We start from the raw sequence: 20,626 nt of genomic DNA, 5'->3' as shown, positions 1-20,626 counted from the left end.
ATTTATTCTAATAGTAAAATATTTCTCGCTCCATTCATATTTCATAAAGAATGGAGTGCCAAATACAAAACTTTGACTACATCAGGCACCAATTATAACATTACATCCCATAACAAGGGTGCAGTGCAGACATTATTCTATTAGCTACTCAGACAGAACAGGTTTATAATACAAACAGTACATATTAGACTTGTGAATATCTGTAGAAAGTACACCAGTATTACACAAGCTGACCATGCAGCAATGGCTCAGAGGACCATAGACCTCACCATAGCATCTGATTGTGATCGATTTTTCTGTCCTTGGAGGAAAAATGTGCAGGTCCACCCTCACACTTTACATTGACGTAAAGGTATGATAAGAGATTTCAGTCAAGTGATATATGTACGTTTTAGTGCTATTAGAATGAAAGTGTTTTAATAAAATTCATTTAAATTAAAACCAAACACTTGCATTTTCACATGATTTCAACGCCATTTGATTTCAACGCCAAACCACAGGGGGCAGTGTTCCGAAAGAAGCAAGTGTGGCGCACAGGACGAGCATGGAGCACTTCTCTTCTCTTCTTCGGGAGTAGCGCGTCTGGAACCAGGAGCATTTCGTGTCATCCGAAGCGACCGGAGGGCTTCACGTATGAGTTGTATTTTACTAAAGAGCGGATTATGACACAAGAAAGAAGAAGTCGGGAGACGTGTCAAGGAAAAGCAAACATTCGTGGCGCTGATCAAGCCGTCAACGTCGGTTCACAGGTAGTGTGTGGCTAACGGCAGCAGCAGCAGCAGCTTGTGGTCCATTGCATCACGTTTTCCAGCGCAGTGGGCAGAGAGCTAACGAGGCTAGCTCCGTGAAATCACATATCCTGGGGAAATCACATAAAGGATTAACAGAAGAACTGGACTCATCGCTTCCGAAGATCAACTGTACGATGCCGTTGCCAATAGCTACAAGCTAGTTTCACATTATGGGGCTACAGAACAATTACACTGGTGTAGCTAAGTTTAGACCATCTATCTACCGTTGTCCCGCTAACTTCACAGACCCGCGTGAGGACTGGACTTGTCTCTGGTGACAAACAGTAGTGTAATGTTAGCCCTGGTTAAATGTCACTCCTGTTGTCAGCGTCATTAGCGCCAGCAAGCACTACGTTAGCTAAAGTAGCAACGTACCCCCGGCTAGTCTAGCTAGCCACCCTCACTTTGCTATTTACTGGTTACTGCTGGATGATTCAAATACCCTTTAATTGTTTGAACGTCAAGCGACTTCGCTGCACATTTCTAATCATTAAACCACAGACCTAACTTGAAATAACTTTTTTTTCTAAAACCCCCAAATGATCACGTATGCCTTTAGCTAGGCTAACTTAGCTAGCTCAACTTTAACGGCGAGCTCTCGGAAACTGTAATCCTGCGTGACCTTGCGAGCTAACTGGGCAGCCTGCTAATGTAAGTGGGGAAGAGTGTAAGACAGCTGTTAGCCCTCATTCGGGGACAACTAACACTGGCGTGTTTTAATGTGTGGCTCATGGCGCATGTGCTGAACACCCCAGCGCTTCATTGTTCTCAGGTGGAGAGCGATCGGACGTTTGTTTACATGATGTCAAGCTAGCTCGATGCTAACAAGCGCAGCTTCTGTTGCTAATATTTACTCCGCAGATGCTAACGAACGAGCTAACACTAGCCAGCTAGCTGACGTTTGAACAACTTTAAATTCTAAATCGTGAGTCATGTGTTTGACGGTGATCTACGGAAGTTGTTCTGGGCTGTAACAAGCAGTTAACGTTCGAATATTACGCGTTGTCATATTCAAACCAGACAAGTACCGATACACGTGAGGACTAGATGTTGTATATGATGGCGCTTAATTTGTTATTCGTGAAGTTTATTTGCTGGTGTGACGTCTTTCTCTATGTCAGTGGAAGTGTAGCGATGCTTTTACGTGCACAGCTCGTGCTTGTGTTGTGTAAAGGTGATAAAATGCCTCCATGTTTCCTCTGTAGCTTCGGCATGTGGCAGCGCAGTGACAGGCGTGTTGCGCGGGAGTTCACTTGAATCCGCTGTGTTTTCCATTGTGGTCGCAGAGGGCAGTGTTGTGTCCAATCTCTCTCACTGTGCAGCTGATGAGAAACTTTCCATTCAGGTTGTGTTGGCCCTGAAAGCACCACTGTGTGTACCGGACCCTGGAGTTACTTTTGTGTTGCTGGATTATTTGTGCAGGAACAATGTCTAGGGTCAGTTATAGTAAAAATATCACAAGGGGAATAAGTAGACACAGGTTAAAGCTAACTACACATGTGGAGATCACTATTTCAAATGAGTTTTTTGGTGAGTTAAACAAGTTAGAATGACAGATCATTCAAAATTCTTTGGGCTTTGAGAACAAAAATACGGTGGCAGAGAGAGCTCAACGCACTGCGAATGAAGAGAACACATGCAAATAGAAAAAACATATGCAAATTAAGAAAAAGTGGTAGACCTGTTTGTAGTTCAATGCTTTGTGAAGTTATTGAAGTCTGCTACTCATCAGTGGTGATGGAACTTCACAAAGCATTGGACTACAGCCAGGTTCATCACTTTTTTTTAGTCCCTTAGAAACATTTCCATTGTCCTTTCTGCTATATGCAGCGGGTTTCTGTATTTGCATATTGTGACTTGTTGCGATGCACGTGTCATAAAATCGATGAAGATGTTTTCTTAATTTGCACATGTTTTTCCTATTAGCATGTGTTTTCTTCTTAATTTGCAGTGCTTTGAGCTCTCTCTACCAGCGTACAAAAAGTGTAAAAGTGAGCTTTTAAGCATATATGGATCTCTGACTTAGGATATAGGAAAGTATAAATTGTTTAAGAATGGCAAAAACTGAAATTTCACAATTGATTAATGACATCTGATCTCCCAGATAAACTTTAGTAGTATGAGAGTAGTGTTGTTATCATGTGCATGGAAATGTTATTGACAGTTTTTTAGCCTGGAGAAAAATATAAAAGGCCACATCATGTCATGTGACCAATGACTTTAAATAGTATTTTGCTGTAGCACTTCATTAGAACTCACTGACAAACCCCACATCTGCTGACAGATGTGCAGCAGTGTGCCATGTGTTTTTGGTGTTGCCCCAGTTGTCAGCACGTTTGCTGACAGCACATTTCCTGACAACTGGGAGTGCAACTGTGGTTTGAATGAAAGACCTCTTTTGTAATGGAAAACCTGGTTGAGCAGCAACAAGCCTGAAGTGGATTTGTGGAGCTGGAAGGGTTCAGATTGGGTGTTCCGCAGGTTATGTTTTTACTGTTAGTTTCTGGTGTTCAATTAGTGAGACAGTATCTAATGTAAGGTTTTATTTACAGAATAAAATATTTTTTTACCACGTAGCTTTAGCAACAATTTCACTGTGTTTTGTGGGAACTGTAAGTGACGGATGAATGGACTGTTACTAATATACTATTTGTCCTGTGTTTATGCAGTGAACAATGCATGACCTGACTGCCCAAGTCACCAGCAGCCTGCTGCCTTTCCCTGGAGTGACTGTAGACGCTCTCGGGGAGGATGACATCGCTCTAGACTCTGTTCTTCAAGGGAACTTCACTGTTGGTAAGCCTATTTTTACTGATCAACCATTTCTATAAATTAATATTGCCTCAACCCTTCATGGAATGTAATCACTACTCTTTTTAAAAGCAAAATAAACACATTAAACAAACAACTCTGTGAAGACCATGTATTATTTTTTAGTCATTATTGTCTTTGAAGTATAAGAAGCTATTGCAGCATCCGGAGTTATTAAAGACTTATCAGAATGACATATTATAATCCTTCTCTTCACCATATTTTTTTTTATCTGGGCTTACGACCTGGTTTTGAACATAACTCAACAATGAATAAGCTACTCATACACTTAATGTCTCATATTATATTCCTTCAAAGCACAAGACCGTAATCATTTATCTATTAAAAGCCCTCTGCAGAGTTGTGAAATTGAAGGTTCATGAAATTGCTGCAGCAACAATAATTCTGTAGATACATGCTGCCACTTTAAGCATACATAGTATCAACAGCATAAACACAGAGTCACTGCGGTATCATATGTACAACCTCATTTAAAATAAGTTGTTATTTTGTGATCTTTGAATTTGAAGTTTCAGCTTAAGACCAGGTATATTAGTACAACTGACTGTGGTTTTATGTTGGTTCAAGTGTGATTGGAAAAAACCGAGTCCAGCTCACTGATGACCCTTTTTCTTTTTTTGTGTGTGAAGGTCGCAGCGGCCTGGCCTGGCTAGTCTGTGGCCCCCATCTGGAGGTTGTCCATGCAGTGACAGGAGAACGGCTGTCGGCATACTGCTTCAGTGGTGGAGGGGAGCACCCACCCACCGTCCTTGCTGCCAGGGACTTCAGCTGGCTCAAACGGTCAGAGCTTTGTTTCACTAAAAGACCGATTTTTTGGAATATTCAATGACTTTGCTTGGTGAATATTGCATATTAACTCCTTTATTGTTGAATTTACTAGGTCTGGCCTGCTGGTTGGCTTGGAGGAAGCAGAAGGGAATTTGTTGTGTCTCTATGATTTGGGACTGTCGAGGGTGGTCAAAGCTGTGGTCATACCAGGCAGGGTAAGTTAACTGTGCACCAGTGTCCTCTTCTGTCCTCACTAGTAGTGATGATCTATCACAGCAGAATAGTCCTTCAATACATAAGCAACATAAATAGTTGTATGGTTTTAATCTAAATGCTCAAATCAAAGTAATAAGTGTTCAACAATAATCAACCAAAACCTGAATATGGCCTTTCTCTCTTCTAGATTACAGCCATTGAGCCGTTAGTGAGTTATGGTGGAGCAAGCACTTCGACACAGCACCTCCACCAGAGTTTGCGCTGGTTCTTTGGCATCGCTGCTGTAGTGACGGATCTCGGTCATGTTCTGCTGGTGGACCTCTGTCTCGATGACCTGTCCTGCAGCCAGAGTGAACTGGAGGCTTCAGGTAAGGAGAGATTGAGAATGGGTTTGATTTATAGGTGATTGCATGCTTGTCTGTGGTGTTCTCTTTTCTCTCTTTTTAGAGCAATGGTCAGTTTTCTGGGGTGAAATGCGGAGATCTACGGCTCTATTGTAGAACCACCCTGTTTTGTTTTTTATGTAAATCTATAAGGAATCTCTCTTTTTATATTTATTTTCTGTTCACAGCCCTGCAGGTAGTGACCAAATCTCCTGCGGAGATCCCCAGGCTTAGAGAAGTCAGCACCAGGCAGGGCAGACATCTTTGTCTCCAGCTGAATGGGCCCAGTGGAGTTGGGGCCACAGCTCTGCAGTACATCTCCAGGACCAACCAGCTGGCAGTTGGATTTTCTAATGGATACTTACAGCTGTGGAACATGAAGACACTTAAGAAAGAGTGAGGTTTTGTTTTTCTTCTAACTCCAGACTGTGAATGTGGATTTAGCTGATGGAGAGCTTTTTCTTTTAAATAAGAACATGTTGAATTATTACTGTTAAGTATCTCATTTATAGTATTCCCATGACAGCAATGTATGTCTGCTGATAAGACATTGGAATTGATGTTTACTAACAAAAGTTAAAAAACAGTCAGACAGTTTAATTCATAGGCACATGTAATATTTGTGTAATCTTATATCGTTGATGCATATAGGAATTTGAGGTTGATTTAAAATGTCTGTGTGTACTAACTGTTGATTGATTGTTCATGTGTAGATATAACTCCCAGTTAGAAGGTGGCGGTGTGGCTGTGTATGCCTTCACCTTCCAGGAGCCAGAGAATGACCCCAGGAACTGCTGCTACCTCTGGGCGGTCCAGTCATCTCAGGACTTGTAAGGCTTACATATTTTAAGTAATCTATCCAAACAAGTTTGTTTGTATGTTTTCTATGACCTTATTTGTCCTCTACACTTCTCACTCTCATGCAGCGAGGGGGATACTGTCAGCCTCCGCCTGCTTCAGCTGGCCTTCAGTGAACGGAAGTGTCTGTCTTCTGGGAAGATCCTCTATGAGGTCTTTAGTTCATACAATATTATGACAGTATTTTTTATGTTTTGAATTAATACTCCATCTTATAAAGGTGGCTCCATGTTGGCCCCTGCAAATGCACCTTGATTTATCCTCTCTATTTGTGACTGTCACTCAGGGTCTTGAGTACTGTGAGGAACGTTACAGTCAGGAGTTAAGTGGCACAGCTTTCCCTCTCAGGGCTCAGACCACAAATACCCGCCTGCTGAGTTGCCAGACCATTGAGAAATTCAGACCCCACCCTGATCGGGATGACAGCATGAACGAAGGTTAGTCTGCTTCTCCTGAGAAACCTTTTCAGCATTTTATTTTTTCAATTAAATTTTGTATGTGTTTCAGTGTTGTCAAAAGTTATCTTAAATTATTTTACGGCTGTGTTTTCTAAAACACTGAGAATTTCATCCCCCATCTTCCTTTTTTCAGTTGCATCTCCAGACACCAGTGTTTCTATCTTCAGCTGGCAAGTCAAGGCCTACGGTCAGGGAACTCAATCTACGTACATTGGGGTATTTGACATCAATCGTTGGTACCACGCACAAATGCCGGACTCTTTAAGGTACATTGGAAACTGATTTTGCAGCTGTTTTAGAGACTTCCTTACTTTAAAAACAGAAAACATTCATTGTTGTGATTTTAAAATGTATCCGAATTTATAAAAAAAAAGAAAAAATAGAATCATATGACACCCAAGGTTTGGGATGTCGTGTCTTTGTTGTAATTGTCCTTGAGTGGCTGTTTGATTTACTGCAACACTGCATTTCACTTGCACCTTCTGTGTTGTTGTCAGAATTGGGGAGTCTCTGCAGAATTGTCCCTACCTGGCAGTTTGGTCTCTGGACCCAGTGGTGAAGATGGTGTCTCCACACAGTCTCCTGGATGTGGTGGTACATGACCGGAGCTTAAGCAGGGGTCTGCCCTTCACCTGTCCCCCACCAGAACAGTACTTTAACCCCACTACGTACAACTTTGGTAAGTAGAGACGGTGTGTGTACCATCGAGGGATATTTTTAATATGTCATATTGAATAATCTCCCTGGTCTATGTCATTTTTTTCCAGGCTGTGTTGTATCTGTTGCATCTTTGTTTCACTTTTTTGTTGAAATATGATTTCACCAAAAAGGTTGATAGACTTTGTTGCTTTTTATTTTTGTGTTACAGATGCTACCTGCTTGCTAAACTCTGGAATCGTGCACTTAACCTGCTCTGGGTATCAGAAAGAGGCAAGTCTCATGTATTAGTTTGTTTCACCACATTAGGCCTGTTCCATACGACCAAAATCTCATAGCCCAGTCAAGGTCATTTCATATCCACATGCAAACCATGAATTTTTTCTGCTCAAGTTTACAGTTTCTTCTGTATTAATGGGACATGATCTTTTTGGAAATGGAAAGTAGGCTTCTCTGACACCTCCCCATTGTCATTAAAACAGACTCTGAGCTTCTTGAAAAAAGCTGCTCCTTGTTCCAGTGATGTCATCTCCACTAGCTACTCTCGCTGCCTCATGTCTGGCCTACTCTCATCTCGCCTCTCTGACACTCAGGCTGCCAGTCTCTCTCAGGTACATGTTCTGTAGATCACATTTATGATGGTTTTGCACTCCCTCTTTCAGTTCATGTTAAAATAAATCTCTCATCTGAAAATAAAATATACAAAATAATACACAGAATGAAATAAGATATTTTTTCTTTAGTGTTTTAATTATTTTTTTCATGCAACTTTGACTTCAGGAGGAACAGCTGGATGCCATCTTGTCCACAGCAGTGGAGACCAGCTCCCTGGGACTGATCACTGGCTGTATAAAGCAGTGGACTGCCGAAGGTGAGGAGACGTAACTGTCAAATTGTTTCTCAACCTTACACCCCAACCCTTTGTACCCATGCAGTATGTGGTGAAGATGTCCCCTCAGTGTTGCTCTTGACTTCATCTCACACATATGTAGACATTCGCACCTTAAATTTGTAATGCACTCTGCTGCATATGTGCCACAGCCACCCGTTGTGCTGTCCATGCTAGTTCCTCAAATTCTGTTCTTCTTCCACAGAACAACCAGGCTCTGCACTGAACCTGCGCTACATCCTGGATTGGGCCTGGAACAAAGTGGTCCAGACCAAGAAGGAACTGGATGGCATCTGTATGTTTACATATCACGCCCTTCCTTATTTCCTTTCTCGTATACAATGTTATAATGTGAGATATTCATTTGAAATGATTAGGTAAATGTATTTAAAAGGTCATTCCAGGGAGACTGAAGCTGAGGCATCAGAATGCTCTGAACGTGAGGTGTCCAATGGTCTTTTTCTACTTCAGCAACAAGCTGATCTTGGCTTTTCGCTGATTATTTTTATGCAGTTATCATATTATATTTCAAGCACAGCCCCTCTACAGGCGTGTATCATACTCCAGTATATTGCTAGTGATATTAGCTTTTGTATTTTCAGAGAGATGTTTTTTTTTTCTCACCTCAATTTGCATTTTAGCACATTTCCAGCACATACTACTACTATCGGGTATATATTGATTATTTCTTATACTGTTTCCGATTGAGACACTAAATAAACTGTTGTGTCACACAATACATGGGAAATGGGCGTAATATTTATCCAACTGGTGTTTTAAGGTAATTTGTTGCTGCCGATGTTTTGTCTGTCCACTCTCATATTCTGGATCAGGTCAGACCGTTTAATACCCAGTTAAAAACTCCTTGTATGGGCTTTAAAAAGGCCTGGACTAATATTGGTCATATTTAAATATGTGCTGGATGTTTCTACGTTGTTTGTAAGTTTGTTTCAGTGTATAAACTGATGTTGAACTGTTACTTTTTGTGTTTGTTTTTGTTTTTGTAGGTGCACCGCTGTTTGACAGCTCCTCCAATTTTACAGACCCTCAGACCTTACAGCTGCTGCAGCACAGCCAGAGACTGCTGGGTAACCTCAGCACCATCTTCCACTGTCTGCTCAGCGAAGCTCAGGAGCTCACACAAAAAGGTGCAGTGTCCACACACAAACAATCACATCTAAGTCCATCATATGCAGCCACCTCTGTCAGTATTTTACACAGGGAAGTGCTTTGGATGGAGTATCAATCCAGTCTGATTGCACTCTTTGGTGAACTGTTTGGGCTCCCCAGTTCAAACATTGGAATTATACTTCCTTGTTCAGTGGTCAGCCATATCTTGTAACTGAGAACCTGTTTGTTGTTATTGAAACGTTGTTATATTTTTGTTGTGCAGGTCTGGTGGGGCTGATTAACAAGAACATGGTGTCCAGTCTGATTTCCAAGTACGCTCAGGTGGTCCTCTGGTTTTGTCGTACTGGCTTACTGCCCGAGGGATCAGGTAAAAAACACAGTTGACAAGAATGGAAAATTTGCAAACAAATATGAAAAGTTTCTGCTTTGCACAGTAGGGAAACATTTCTAAATCAAGGTGTGTTGAAGCATTTGCATACATCTGTATTCAGCTTTTTTTCTTCTCTCCTCACTGGTTGTGACTCATTTACATCAGATGATGATGCTCTCCAGATCTCCAGGCCTTTCTACACCCACTCAGTCATCAGCAACTATTATACTATACGCAGAGAGGAGCTCACCAGACTCGCTAAGTGAGTACTCCTTGTGCAAAAGCAAGAAAGATTAATTAAATATTGCAATCATTCTAAATCTAGGGCTGCAGCTATAAGATTTACTCAATCACTAGCAAAAGTCTATGAAAGATAGATAATCTAATGCTGAAACTTCCATGTTGCCTTCTCAGGGGAAAGTGGTGTGCAGACTGCCTGATGATTGACGGTTTGATCCGTCAGTGTGGTGAACGCTTGACCAACCTGTGGAAAAGGGATGAGGGTGGGACAGGGCAGTATCCACCACCTACACTACATGTAAGCATTTAAAAATGAATTTGATTCATTTTTAATATCCAATATAACTCACACATCTTATGAACTCATACATCTACTGTATCAGTGCTGTAAAGAACAGGATATTAATAATGTGTCTCTGATCCACAGGCCTTGTTGGACATTTATCTGCTGGAAAACATTGATGAAACTGCCAAACATGCAATCGTATCCTTTATTATCTAATAATACTTGTTTCCCAAATTATACAAGTCAGGCAATATATTTGAGAACATATTATATAGACATTATCTGGTGTTAAGAACTTCTTCAAGAACATACTTCATCATAATTCATCACTTTGAGATGTATTTCTGCAGTTTTATAGTTTGTAGCATATATGGGAAAATATCTTGAAAATATATTCATACGCTCACATTGTGTGCTATTAGTTATTGTTGGGTTAGTTATTTTATACACTATTCCAATGTCAGGATATTATGTTTGTTTTATTTTTATTGTTGTATCTTGATAGAAAATCATAAACCCTTCTGTGGTTGGACTAAATTAAACCTCCTGTCCGTAAAAGCCTTGACCTGTTGTCTCAGGTGATTTACCTGTTGCTGGATGTCATGCACTCCTTCCCCGACAAGGATGGAGCATCAGTGCACTCTTTTCCCTCAGCTTTTGCCATCCCTGTTGGGCTGGTGAAACTAGTACAGGGCCTCTGGTTGCTGGACCATCACGGCCATCAGGTTCTCACATTTGAATGACATTATTCTCTAATTTGGACAATGAAAACCTCAATACTTCTTAATACAGCCCTCATGAAATGGTCCCTCTGTTTATCTTTGAGCTCTTTCTTAATGTCACTTTTGTTCTTCTTTGTCCTGATCAGAGTTCATTTGAGCTGCTCCTGCATCCAGCTGCCTCTCAGTGTCAGTTTGAGTGGCAACACGAGCGCGTCCTGAACGCTCTCATGTGCCAGGGCCAGCATTCAATTGCTCTGCGATATTTCCACATCACAAAGCTCCCGATTTCCTCCACCTCCCAGGCCAAACTCTGCCTGTCTGTACTGCTACACAACAGGTAGCTTTTGGAAATTTTAAACTGTGAAATATTTTAGCCTTATGTTGTCTCACGTCCTCGTTATTAATCAGCCAGTGTGCGCTTTTTCCAGGTGTCTCATAGAGGCGTGGTCCTTAGTTCGGCAGCACTCTAACCGACTCAATATGGCTGAGCTGATGGGCTTCCTGTACGAGAGCTGCCAGGAGCTTGGCCTCATCAAGGAGCTTCTCAAACTGCCCCTGAGTCTAAGTGAACAGGTAAGAAAGTGCAGATGTCTGCATTATTATAAAACCAATAGTTATTCTGCTTGTAGATTGATTCTTCTTTAGGTTGTAAAGTTGATGCCTAAACTCTTAGTTCTTGGATTTTTGTTTCAGGAGTGTTTGGAGAAGTTTCTCCAGGGCACAGGAGGTCTCCAAAACAGAGAATTACTGATGGTTCATTACCTTCAACAGGCCAACTACATACCTGCTCTGCAGCTCAACCACAGCCTTAAAATGGATCTGATGGTATGTGGCACACCATAATCGCCTTGATGGCATTAACTCGATATGAAGTATGTGATATTTATGTTTCAACTGTCAAAAGTAAAGTGTTCCATCTGATTGATAATCCTATTTTATTTTGTCTTTGTTCCTAGAACGAGCGAGACCCAAAGCTTAAAGAACGATTCAACACCAGAAACTCTATATTGGATCAGTATGGGAAAGTTTTGCCCAGAGTCCAGAGGAAACTGGCAATGGAGAGAGCCAAGCCCTACCAGCACCCGTACACCATTCACAGAGAGGGTATGTAGGATGAATTCACTCCATCCATCACATGTTTACACATTGGGGAAATTATCAAAATGATGACATTAGATGATGACAAACCGATGTCTTCCAGTTTCTCGGCCGCAGCCACTGTCGACTATCACCAAGCGCTCTGCCAGTGAGAAAGTGATGTCCAGGGCTGGATTTATCAACAACGTCCTGACCAAGATTGAGGAGGTGTGGTTAGGCAAAGGTGCAACACCACAGTCCTCCCCATCAAACAAGTGAGCATATGATATCAAAATGTATCAAATCTCCAAGGTAACGACTTTCATTGTTGTTTTTTGTTTTGTTGTTCTAACCTTTTTCATTTTGTTTCTTCCAGCTTCAGGGCAGCAGATATTCGGAGCCCAAGCCCCAGGCCCTCGTCTTCAGCCTTTCCTGATCCCTTCCTCGGAACTCCCCTCACCATGACCAACAAAAGAAAGTCAAGGTACTTTCACAAGAGCAACAGTTGAAATGAAGGCAAACGTTTGTAATAACTGTTTAATAATGCGTCTATCTTGTGCAAGACAGTTCAATCCTTTTTTAATATGGTTACATTTAGCATAACCAGAAAAAAAATCAACTCGATTTTTGACCATCCATTCCTCATTTATGTAACCCAGGCTGATGGACTTGGTGGTTCAACCCACCTGTCAGAGCCCTCAGCCACTTTTCAGCCCCCCCAGACCACCCAGCTCCTGGGTTTCTCCAAAGAGCATCAGCAAAGCGCCTGAACTGAGTCTACTGCAAACACCACAGGTCGTCAAGGTACGTAGACAAGTGTGGATTTTGTTGTTGTTTCAAGATTATATAAAATCTATTGTAATTAATCTTGTGTTTGGGGGAATTTTTATATTTAGTTGCTCATACTTTTTGTATGTTTTGTCTTCTCAGCGAGCTCGGGCCTTGGCTGCCTCTGGCCCTGTGTTCTCAGCCTTCACCCCACAGTCCATCCTCCGCAGCAGCCTGAGGCCCACACCTGTTGCCACCCCTTCTGCTTCTCCAGGGCGCTCCATCACCCCTCCGCTCCGCAGCAAAGAGAGCCGCATCACTTTCATCGAAGAGTCAGAATCTCCTGAACAAGAGAAGAGCATGAGATGGACCAATGGGGTAAGAGGCTATCTCACACTAAAAAAACATTTTAACTCACCTTCTGTATCTGTGTGTCCTGTAACCCTCGTTGGAACTGTTATTTCCTCTAGATCACTGCAGACCGTGAGATCAGCTTGCTGACCAGAGGCCCCATAATGTCCAAGGCTACAGCTAAAAGCTGGTCTTCACAGCCTGCTGATGAGGAAGAGGATGGAGATGAGGAAAAGGAACAACCTCATGTGAAGTTCTTGCCTCCTGAAGGCGGTGTCCCCTCACTTCAACTGAGAGGCTCTGAGAGTGAGTCATCCTCCATCCATGAAGCTGTAGAAACCAAACCATCAGTTGCGCCACAAGCTCAAATCAGCCTGAGCTTTGACACTAGTCAAACATCTGTCCAGTCAACAGACACCACCCTCGAGTTCTATGATGCACCTTTACCCCAAGAACAGGAAATAGAGGAGAAGCACTTAGGCACAGAGGAAGATGAAGAGGTAGTGACACTGAACATCAAAGCTTCAACTGGAAATGAGGAAACAGTGGAAACACACTCACTAGCCACTGAGCAAACCCCTGTTCAGACACCAGAGAATATAGAGAAGGAAGAAGAGGAAGCGCAGGAAGATGAAGAAGCTATCGAGATTGGTGTTGAAGAGGAGGTGAAAAATGAGGAAGATGTTCAGTCGGAAAAGGAAGACGAACAAGATGTTGAGTCATGTAGTAAAGAAGATGCTGCAACTGTTGACCACGAGGAGGCACAGAGTCAAGGTAATTCATTAGAAGAATTTGCATGATTTGTTTTCACATGATTTATTATTAGAGGTGAGATGTTTCACACCAGCACTGCATAGTAACAACATCCAAAGATGTCTGCTCTAAAATTTGACAGTTTCTGAATTTCTCTAAAACATTGCTTATAATATTATATATATCACTAGTGTGTAACCAGGTAACCGAGATCACAGATTCTGGGACGGAGATCGAATCTCAGGATCAACCAGCGAACGCCCCCGAACAGGACGTCCAGTCAAATGTCACTGAATCCATAGAGTTCACCCAGCATGTGAAACCATTAGAAGAAACAAATGAGCCTGAGGAGGATCTGGAACAATCAACAGGTCCGTATAAACACAATACATTTATACTGTAAATAATACATACTCATAACCAAGGCTATGTTGAAAAAAGATGCAAATGTGTTGTTTTGTGTTGGTTTCAACAGATCTGACTGAGTTTGTGCAGCAGCATTTGTTTGGCAGCGACCTGTCTCCTCCACTCACCCGCTCAGGAATTCACAATGCATCACAGATGCAGATGTCATTTGACAGGTATGTACCTTTTTTTTTTACAAATAATTATTATAAAATGCAGTTTTTTTTCTGTAGCCTTATCCGGTTTTGATCCGTTATTTATTTTGTTTATGTTTCTACCAGAGAGTCACTAGGTGAGGTTGAAGAGGACGAGCAGGCAGCTGTCGAACCTCCCCTAGTTTTCACCAGCCAGAAATCCGACGCCTCCGTGACTTCCTCCGAGCCGACAGGCACAGACTCCCACTGTGAGGAAAATTGTTAACATGCATATTAACACAATGACTTTATCCTATCATATTTTCTCACACCCTTTTGCACTTTGCTTTGTTTTTTTCCTAGCTGTTGTGAGTGTAAACGATAGTGAAGAACTCTCTAGCCCTGCATCTGAGGAGGAGGAAGAAGACGATGAAGAAGAGGAATCTGATCAAGCTGATGAAGAGGAGGAGGACTCTGGTAGTGAAGTTGAGATCATTGAGGAGGTGCAGGGCAATGGGAGGCTGCCACCCCTCCAAGCCAGTTCACTGTTTGTACAACCAGGACACACACACTTCCTGCCGAGCCTTTTAGAGCAGGAGGCTGCGGAGTTCTCCCTGATCACACCCGGAGCAGAGATGAAGGTAACCAACATGGAGCCAAGATGATTAAAGAAAACTGAATCATCCAACATTATTTTGTAATATCTACTTATAAAAATTAAAAGATATATGCCAAATATTTATATGCAGCTTTAGAATGTACTACTTTTTTTCTACATTCTAAATTTGATTCATCAATTAATTCCATCCCAATAAATCAGCAACTAATGTTGTTGTGTTTTCTCCTTCACAGATTGTAGAGGCAGACATGGAGGGTGATGTGGTCATGGTGAGACTTGGGGACAACGAAGGAGAGATGGAGGCAGAGGAGGACGAAGAGCAAGGCTCGTCATACATGGAGCTCAAACCTTCCACCACTCTTCTGGTTCCTCTGGAGCTTGTGGAGGATCAACACGGCCTGGTCGATAGTGCTCAGCTGGATCTTCCAGAGATCCAGCAAATGGTCGTGCCAGACAACCCAAGGACTGAAACTCACTGTGACTTCTCTCTGATGCTGGATATGGATGAGGATGGGAATAAAGAGGCAGACATGCTGCATATTGAGAATGATCTGCATCCCTCCCATCTCTCCACCCAGCCTCCAGTAGAGGAGGCTAGTGAGGAGCTTGTGGTCAAACCTGAGGTTATTCTTTTGGGCACAGATGACCAGGATATGCCCCTGTCTGAGACAGTCTCACTAGATGACCAGAGGTTAGAGATGGACATCCTGGATGCAAATGAGGTTGATGGACTGACAGAATCAGAACCTGTAGAATTCCAAACTGACCAAAAAGGTGAAAACGCTGACACAACTCAGGAGACAGAAGATCAAAATGTGCGGGAGGATTCTGAGTGTGTCATTCTGGCTGAAGATCTTGAACCTGCAGCTCTACCTGCACCAACTCCAGTGGGAGAACTCCCAGCAGTTGTTGACGACAATGAGTCTGAGGCAGAAAAAGATGCTGCTGATGAGAAGCAGGAGGAGGAGGTGGATCATACACCAGCACCTGAGGACCAAGAAGAACCTGAAGAGAATGGGCCTGTTGATATGGATGCAGAGATTGTACCCAGTACAGATATGGTGCCTGCTGTGGAGGAGCATCTGCAGGACAGCAGAGTCAAGGAAACAGAACAGCTTTACAGAAAAGAAGAAATTACAAAAGAGGAGGAAACAAAAAGGACGATGGAAGAGTTTAACAGAGAGGATATCGCAGAAGAGGAGGAAACAAATAATAAGATAGAAAAGCTCAACAGAGAGGAAATCGCAGAAGAGGAGGAAACAAAAGATACAATAGAAGAGCTCAACAGAGAGGAAATCACAAAAGAGGAGGAAACAAAAGATATGATAGAAGAGCTTAACAGAGAGGAAATCACCGAAGAGGAGGAAACAAAAAATACGATAGAAGAGCTTAACAGAGAGGAAATCACAGAAGAGGGGGAAACAAAAAATACGATAGAAGAGCTCAACAGAGAGGAAATCACAGAAGAGGGGGAAACAAAAAATACGATAGAAGAGCTCAACAGAGAGGAAATCACCGAAGAGGAGGAAACAAAAAATATGATAGAAGAGCTTAACAGAGAGGAAATTACAAAAGAGGAGGCAACAAAAAAGATGAAGAGGGGAAGACCAAAAAAAACAAACATTGAAGAGACGCCTGTGAAACAGGTCTCGAGCTCAAATTGCGAGCCAGAGGAACAATCTGTACCAGAGACCCCCACTTCTCAGAAGAAGAAGACTCCTCTCACCCCAACACGGAGAACCACAAGAGGGAGGAGGGCTGTCACTTTCATCTCTCCTCTCCAAGAGGAAGCAGAGGAGCTAGAGGAGGATGTCAAAGTGGAGGAGTCAGAGATGAGGGAGGTCCCTGCCACACCTCGTCGGACTCGTACACCAAGAAAAACTAACGTCCAAGCCAGCACACCTCGAAGAAGTTCCCGCAAATCTCTGCAAGAGCCCCCTAAAGACAAGGATGAAGACGAGGAGGCCGTGGATACCACAACAACCTCCAAGGCCACTTCTCCAGCCAGACGACAGGTTTCCCAGAGGAATACTTCAACAAGGACCCCCCAAAGGACCCGGACTGGCAGTAAGGAGCCGTCCATAGCTACAGAAGTTGAATTTAAAGAGGAAGACTTAGAGGAAGAGGTCACACAAATAAAAATTGGGAGAAGAACGAGCTCCAAGACTCTCACTTCTTCCAAACCTAGCACCACACAGAGCAACACCCCGAGAAAGACCAGTCGCAAGATGCTGAGCAGTAGTGAGTTGGAGTCCTCAACATTAGAGATGTTGGAAGAGGAGAATGAACAGGAAGAAGTTTTTGCTCCCCCTGTCAAACGCAGCTCAAGAAAGATGAAGACGGAAGAAGAGGAGGGGGAGAAACAGCCATTTCCCAGCCCTGGCAGGACGACGCGGCAGTCCAGCCGGATCTCCCTGAATGTTTACCCACAAGTAAGGATTGAAATCTAAAATAAAGATTATGTTACATAGGCTGAAATGTAAAGAGATCATCTCATTCACCAGCATCTGTTGTTCCCATATTAAGACACTTTTGTTTGATGTTCTTTTAACTTTTGTCATATCAAATCATTTTTTTTCTAACCAATGGTTATCATGCATGTGTCATATAACCCAATCCATCCATTCATTGTTGATCATTGATGACACCACTAGGTCAAATTGGTTCCTGTATCACTTCCTCAGAGTGCAAGAAGTACAAGACAAGGGACAACTACTGAAAACATTAAAGAAAGCCAAGACTTACCTGAGTCCGAGCATAACGGCAACGCAAGTCGCACAAACTCCCGTCGACCAGCCAGGAGCAAACTGTGGGACAACCCTGAGGAAGATCTCCCTTTACTGGACTCTCCATTGGAGGTGGACTCTGAAACCCCTGTGGCAGATGCCCTCATCAAGAGACTGCAGGATGAGGAGAAGCAGGAAGGTACGTGCAGAGCCTCCACCTTGGACTGAAACTAGAACTGTGCTTATAAGAAACAAAAAGAAGCATTAGAAATGTTCGAACATGTTTTGCTAACGTAATTGATTCGTTTGTTAAATGACAGGAGGAGTAGTTGTCTCAAAGATGGTGAGAAACCGCAAGAGGAGTACAAAGTCGTCGACGGAGCAGGTTGACATCCTGGTTCCTGAACCCGCTGAGGACGACTCCAGTCCAGGCGATCACTCAATCATCTACTCCCCCTCACGAAGGAGAACAAGAGGTAATCATCCTTTTATTCACATCGTCGTCCATCCATTTGTCCACAGTGATTGAACTTGTTTTTATCTGACTCAGCCCATAGAGGACAGTCTTCTGGACCAAGCGAAGAGACTCCAGCGCCTGCCACCCGCAGCAGGAGACGAGTCCAAGATGTTGCTCCTCAGGTGAGAGCTTCTACTAATGAGAGTTCATGTGTTAGATGTTTTAAATTAAGTTAATACTGCTCTGAAATGACAGAGACCACATCTCCAGGATGAAAGCATCATTTATAAAATCAGTAATGATCACATTGATTTTGAGGGAGGAATAATAGATGTAAGTTTTCTTGAAGCATTTTAATTTTTTGACATCTCCTTTTTTCCCCAGGATGCAGCCGCCTCAGAAGAAGATAACGTGGAAGTGGAGAAAGCAGCAAGTGTTTCTAAAACTAGAAAGACAGGCAAACAAACAACCAAGTAAGACTGTTCTCCAAAATATAAATCCCACAGTAACGTCAAGATGTACCGTTTTTTTTTATTGACTCTGAGTTAAGAATACATTTGTACATAAATGTCATTTATTGACATGAATGTAGGATTCAGTATTTACTTGATCTTGATTTGTTTTAGTCACAGCTAATTCTAATTCTGATACTCTCTCCATCTTCAGATCCAAAGGTGTTTTGGAGCCACCTCCCACAGCAGAGGTGGACCTGATCTCGCCTCTGCCCAGCCCAGCTGATCCACTCCCACGAACACAGAAGAGGGTTAAAGGAGGAGAGGTCGCGACCTCAAGCATGAACCTGCGACGCAAACGCATAATGGAAACCGTTTTCACAAAACCCGTCACCCGCAGAAAGAAGCTGTAAGGAGGCTGGTGGTGTCTTTTAACCAGTGAACCTCAGACAGCTGCCACAAGATTTAAACCAAGTCGGTGTGGGGGGAAAAACAAACTATGTCCTCAAATGCTTCAAAGCTGCAGTCGTCTTTGTATGTTGACTTTTCCGTGTAGGACAATAAAATAAAAGCAACGAGAGGACTATATTTTTGGAGTTTACTTGTCCTGCTCGTACTAACTTGATTTCACTTGATATTGTGTCTGTGGCCATTTTGTGACGCTCTTTGTAATCGACTTAATTCTCTGAGCACAGAATGGAACGAGGGAACGTAATCACTGAGGGGTTTTAGCTGCGTCCGCTCATAAAACCCAGAGACTGAAGAGAACTTGCCTCTGATGAGAGGTTTTATTTACATTCTCTTTAATTTTAAGTTTTTTTTCTTTGTTGTTTACTTTTAAGACTTTGATGCCTGCTGTTTTTTCTATTTAAGAAGAAAAGCAACCAACCCAGTGGAGATGAAACATTTCTACTGCTAGATTTGTATATAGTCTTTTTGCTATGTTCCAAATAAAGATAATAAATAAAAATCCTAAAGAATTATGTTCATTTTGCATTTGATCATCTAAGCAGGCTGCCTATGCCACAGTCTTAATATAAACTCAGTTGATTTGGGAGGGTTTCTGTGAACAAGGCACAGACTTGGACACTTGCCAACAGAAGTGGACTGTTTGTACGTTATAGGGATGTTGTATATTGTGAGAGAGGGAGGGGGAGACTTGCACATCATTTGGAGTTCAACTTGTTTTGGGATTTGTTAATAGGCTTGTTAGATTCAATTTACACCATCTGTCACATAGGCTATTTTCTGATGAATGTATGTAGAATGTCTTATTTTTGATGACTGCTCTTTGATAAACATGGCAATGCTTGAAAACCTCTCTCACTGTTATTGTCTCAATTTCAGTTTTTTCTGCGGATGGAGTGATTGTGTCACAAAGTGTTTTTATTTTTTTTTGTCTGAGGTGAGCAGAGTTAAGAGATTTTTCCCTGATGGTGTCTGAGAGAACCAGCCGTCATCAGCCTCCACTTTGAAAAGGAACATAAGTGAAACTGTAACCATCCTGTGTGAATTTGACTCCTGTTTTCCAGGGACCCATCTCTACTCAATAATTCAGAGTGTTGGATGAGGTGAAAGTGAAACCAACTCCAACGCTTCAATTCATTTGCCAATCACCAAGGGATTCAAATCTATTATAAAACCATCTTAGTGATTTCTTATTTACTAAACGTATCGATAAAAGTTCAATACAATATTTCAATTTTACCCTGGAATAGTTTCCTCTTCACATTGTCTCTAAGTTTAGACGTTACAGTCACATCCACATTAAAGAATAAATGTTTTCCATCATGTTTCCAATGAAGCCACACGAGGCAGTGGCCTACATTCCCATGTCTTCACCTCAGTCTCTCAGGCTGCCCTGAATGTGTCCGTGTCAACATGTTACTCGACACAGTTTGCTCTCCTGTGCTCTGTGACTGAGTGGACCACCCGCTGTGTCAGTCAGTCACCTGTGCTGAAACCTGCCTGCTGACAATGAGAGCTATAGCCTCAGACATGCACAGCAAGGACTGTGTCAAAGTGGCCGTCAGAGTCCGACCCTTCAACAAGGTCAGTGTTCAGTGGTTCTGTTGAATGAAATGAACAGTTTCACATTTTAAATCAATCATCCATTGGTTTTTTCATGCAGTTTATATTTATTTATTTATATTTATTATTTCATACTGTTTTGTGTATTAATGTGTGACATATGCATATTACTACATACAGCTGTATAGCATTTGTATACTAAAAGGAATATTACTTCTAGTTTTAGCGGGCCAGGATGGCTCTTTACCAGTT

General features: G+C 42.3%; 1 protein-coding gene across 3 annotated transcripts; it reads left to right on the top strand.

The window, feature by feature from the left end:
* Positions 1 to 522: 522 nt before the first annotated feature.
* Positions 523 to 19,664, top strand: ahctf1 (AT hook containing transcription factor 1). 3 transcript variants are annotated; one of them, XM_020079929.2, is made up of 40 exons: positions 523 to 749; positions 3,461 to 3,587; positions 4,253 to 4,403; positions 4,504 to 4,606; positions 4,795 to 4,975; positions 5,179 to 5,386; positions 5,704 to 5,820; positions 5,917 to 6,001; positions 6,135 to 6,285; positions 6,440 to 6,572; positions 6,804 to 6,985; positions 7,175 to 7,236; positions 7,446 to 7,574; positions 7,744 to 7,834; positions 8,058 to 8,147; positions 8,860 to 9,000; positions 9,246 to 9,350; positions 9,519 to 9,615; positions 9,768 to 9,891; positions 10,021 to 10,077; positions 10,458 to 10,604; positions 10,748 to 10,938; positions 11,030 to 11,174; positions 11,295 to 11,426; positions 11,558 to 11,705; positions 11,803 to 11,953; positions 12,055 to 12,162; positions 12,338 to 12,482; positions 12,609 to 12,824; positions 12,917 to 13,571; positions 13,742 to 13,921; positions 14,026 to 14,131; positions 14,237 to 14,358; positions 14,453 to 14,730; positions 14,942 to 17,140; positions 17,393 to 17,633; positions 17,755 to 17,910; positions 17,985 to 18,073; positions 18,276 to 18,364; positions 18,558 to 19,664. In XM_020079929.2, exons 2-40 carry the CDS (start codon positions 3,467 to 3,469, stop codon positions 18,754 to 18,756), a joined length of 8,025 nt encoding a protein of 2,674 aa, XP_019935488.2. In that variant the 5' UTR covers positions 523 to 749; positions 3,461 to 3,466; the 3' UTR covers positions 18,757 to 19,664. The 3 variants fall into 3 exon arrangements, with proteins under 3 accessions (XP_019935488.2, XP_019935485.2, XP_019935486.2); XM_020079926.2 differs by having other exon boundaries at positions 17,363 to 17,633; XM_020079927.2 differs by lacking the exon at positions 523 to 749 and adding an exon at positions 770 to 920 and having other exon boundaries at positions 17,363 to 17,633.
* Positions 19,665 to 20,626: the final 962 nt, after the last annotated feature.

The sequence above is a fragment of the Paralichthys olivaceus genome, chromosome 1 (assembly GCF_024713975.1).
Source record: "Paralichthys olivaceus isolate ysfri-2021 chromosome 1, ASM2471397v2, whole genome shotgun sequence".
Lineage (NCBI taxonomy): Eukaryota > Metazoa > Chordata > Actinopteri > Pleuronectiformes > Paralichthyidae > Paralichthys > Paralichthys olivaceus.
The sequence above is the reverse complement of the archived record's forward strand: the minus strand, read 5'-3'. Positions and strand labels throughout refer to the sequence as shown.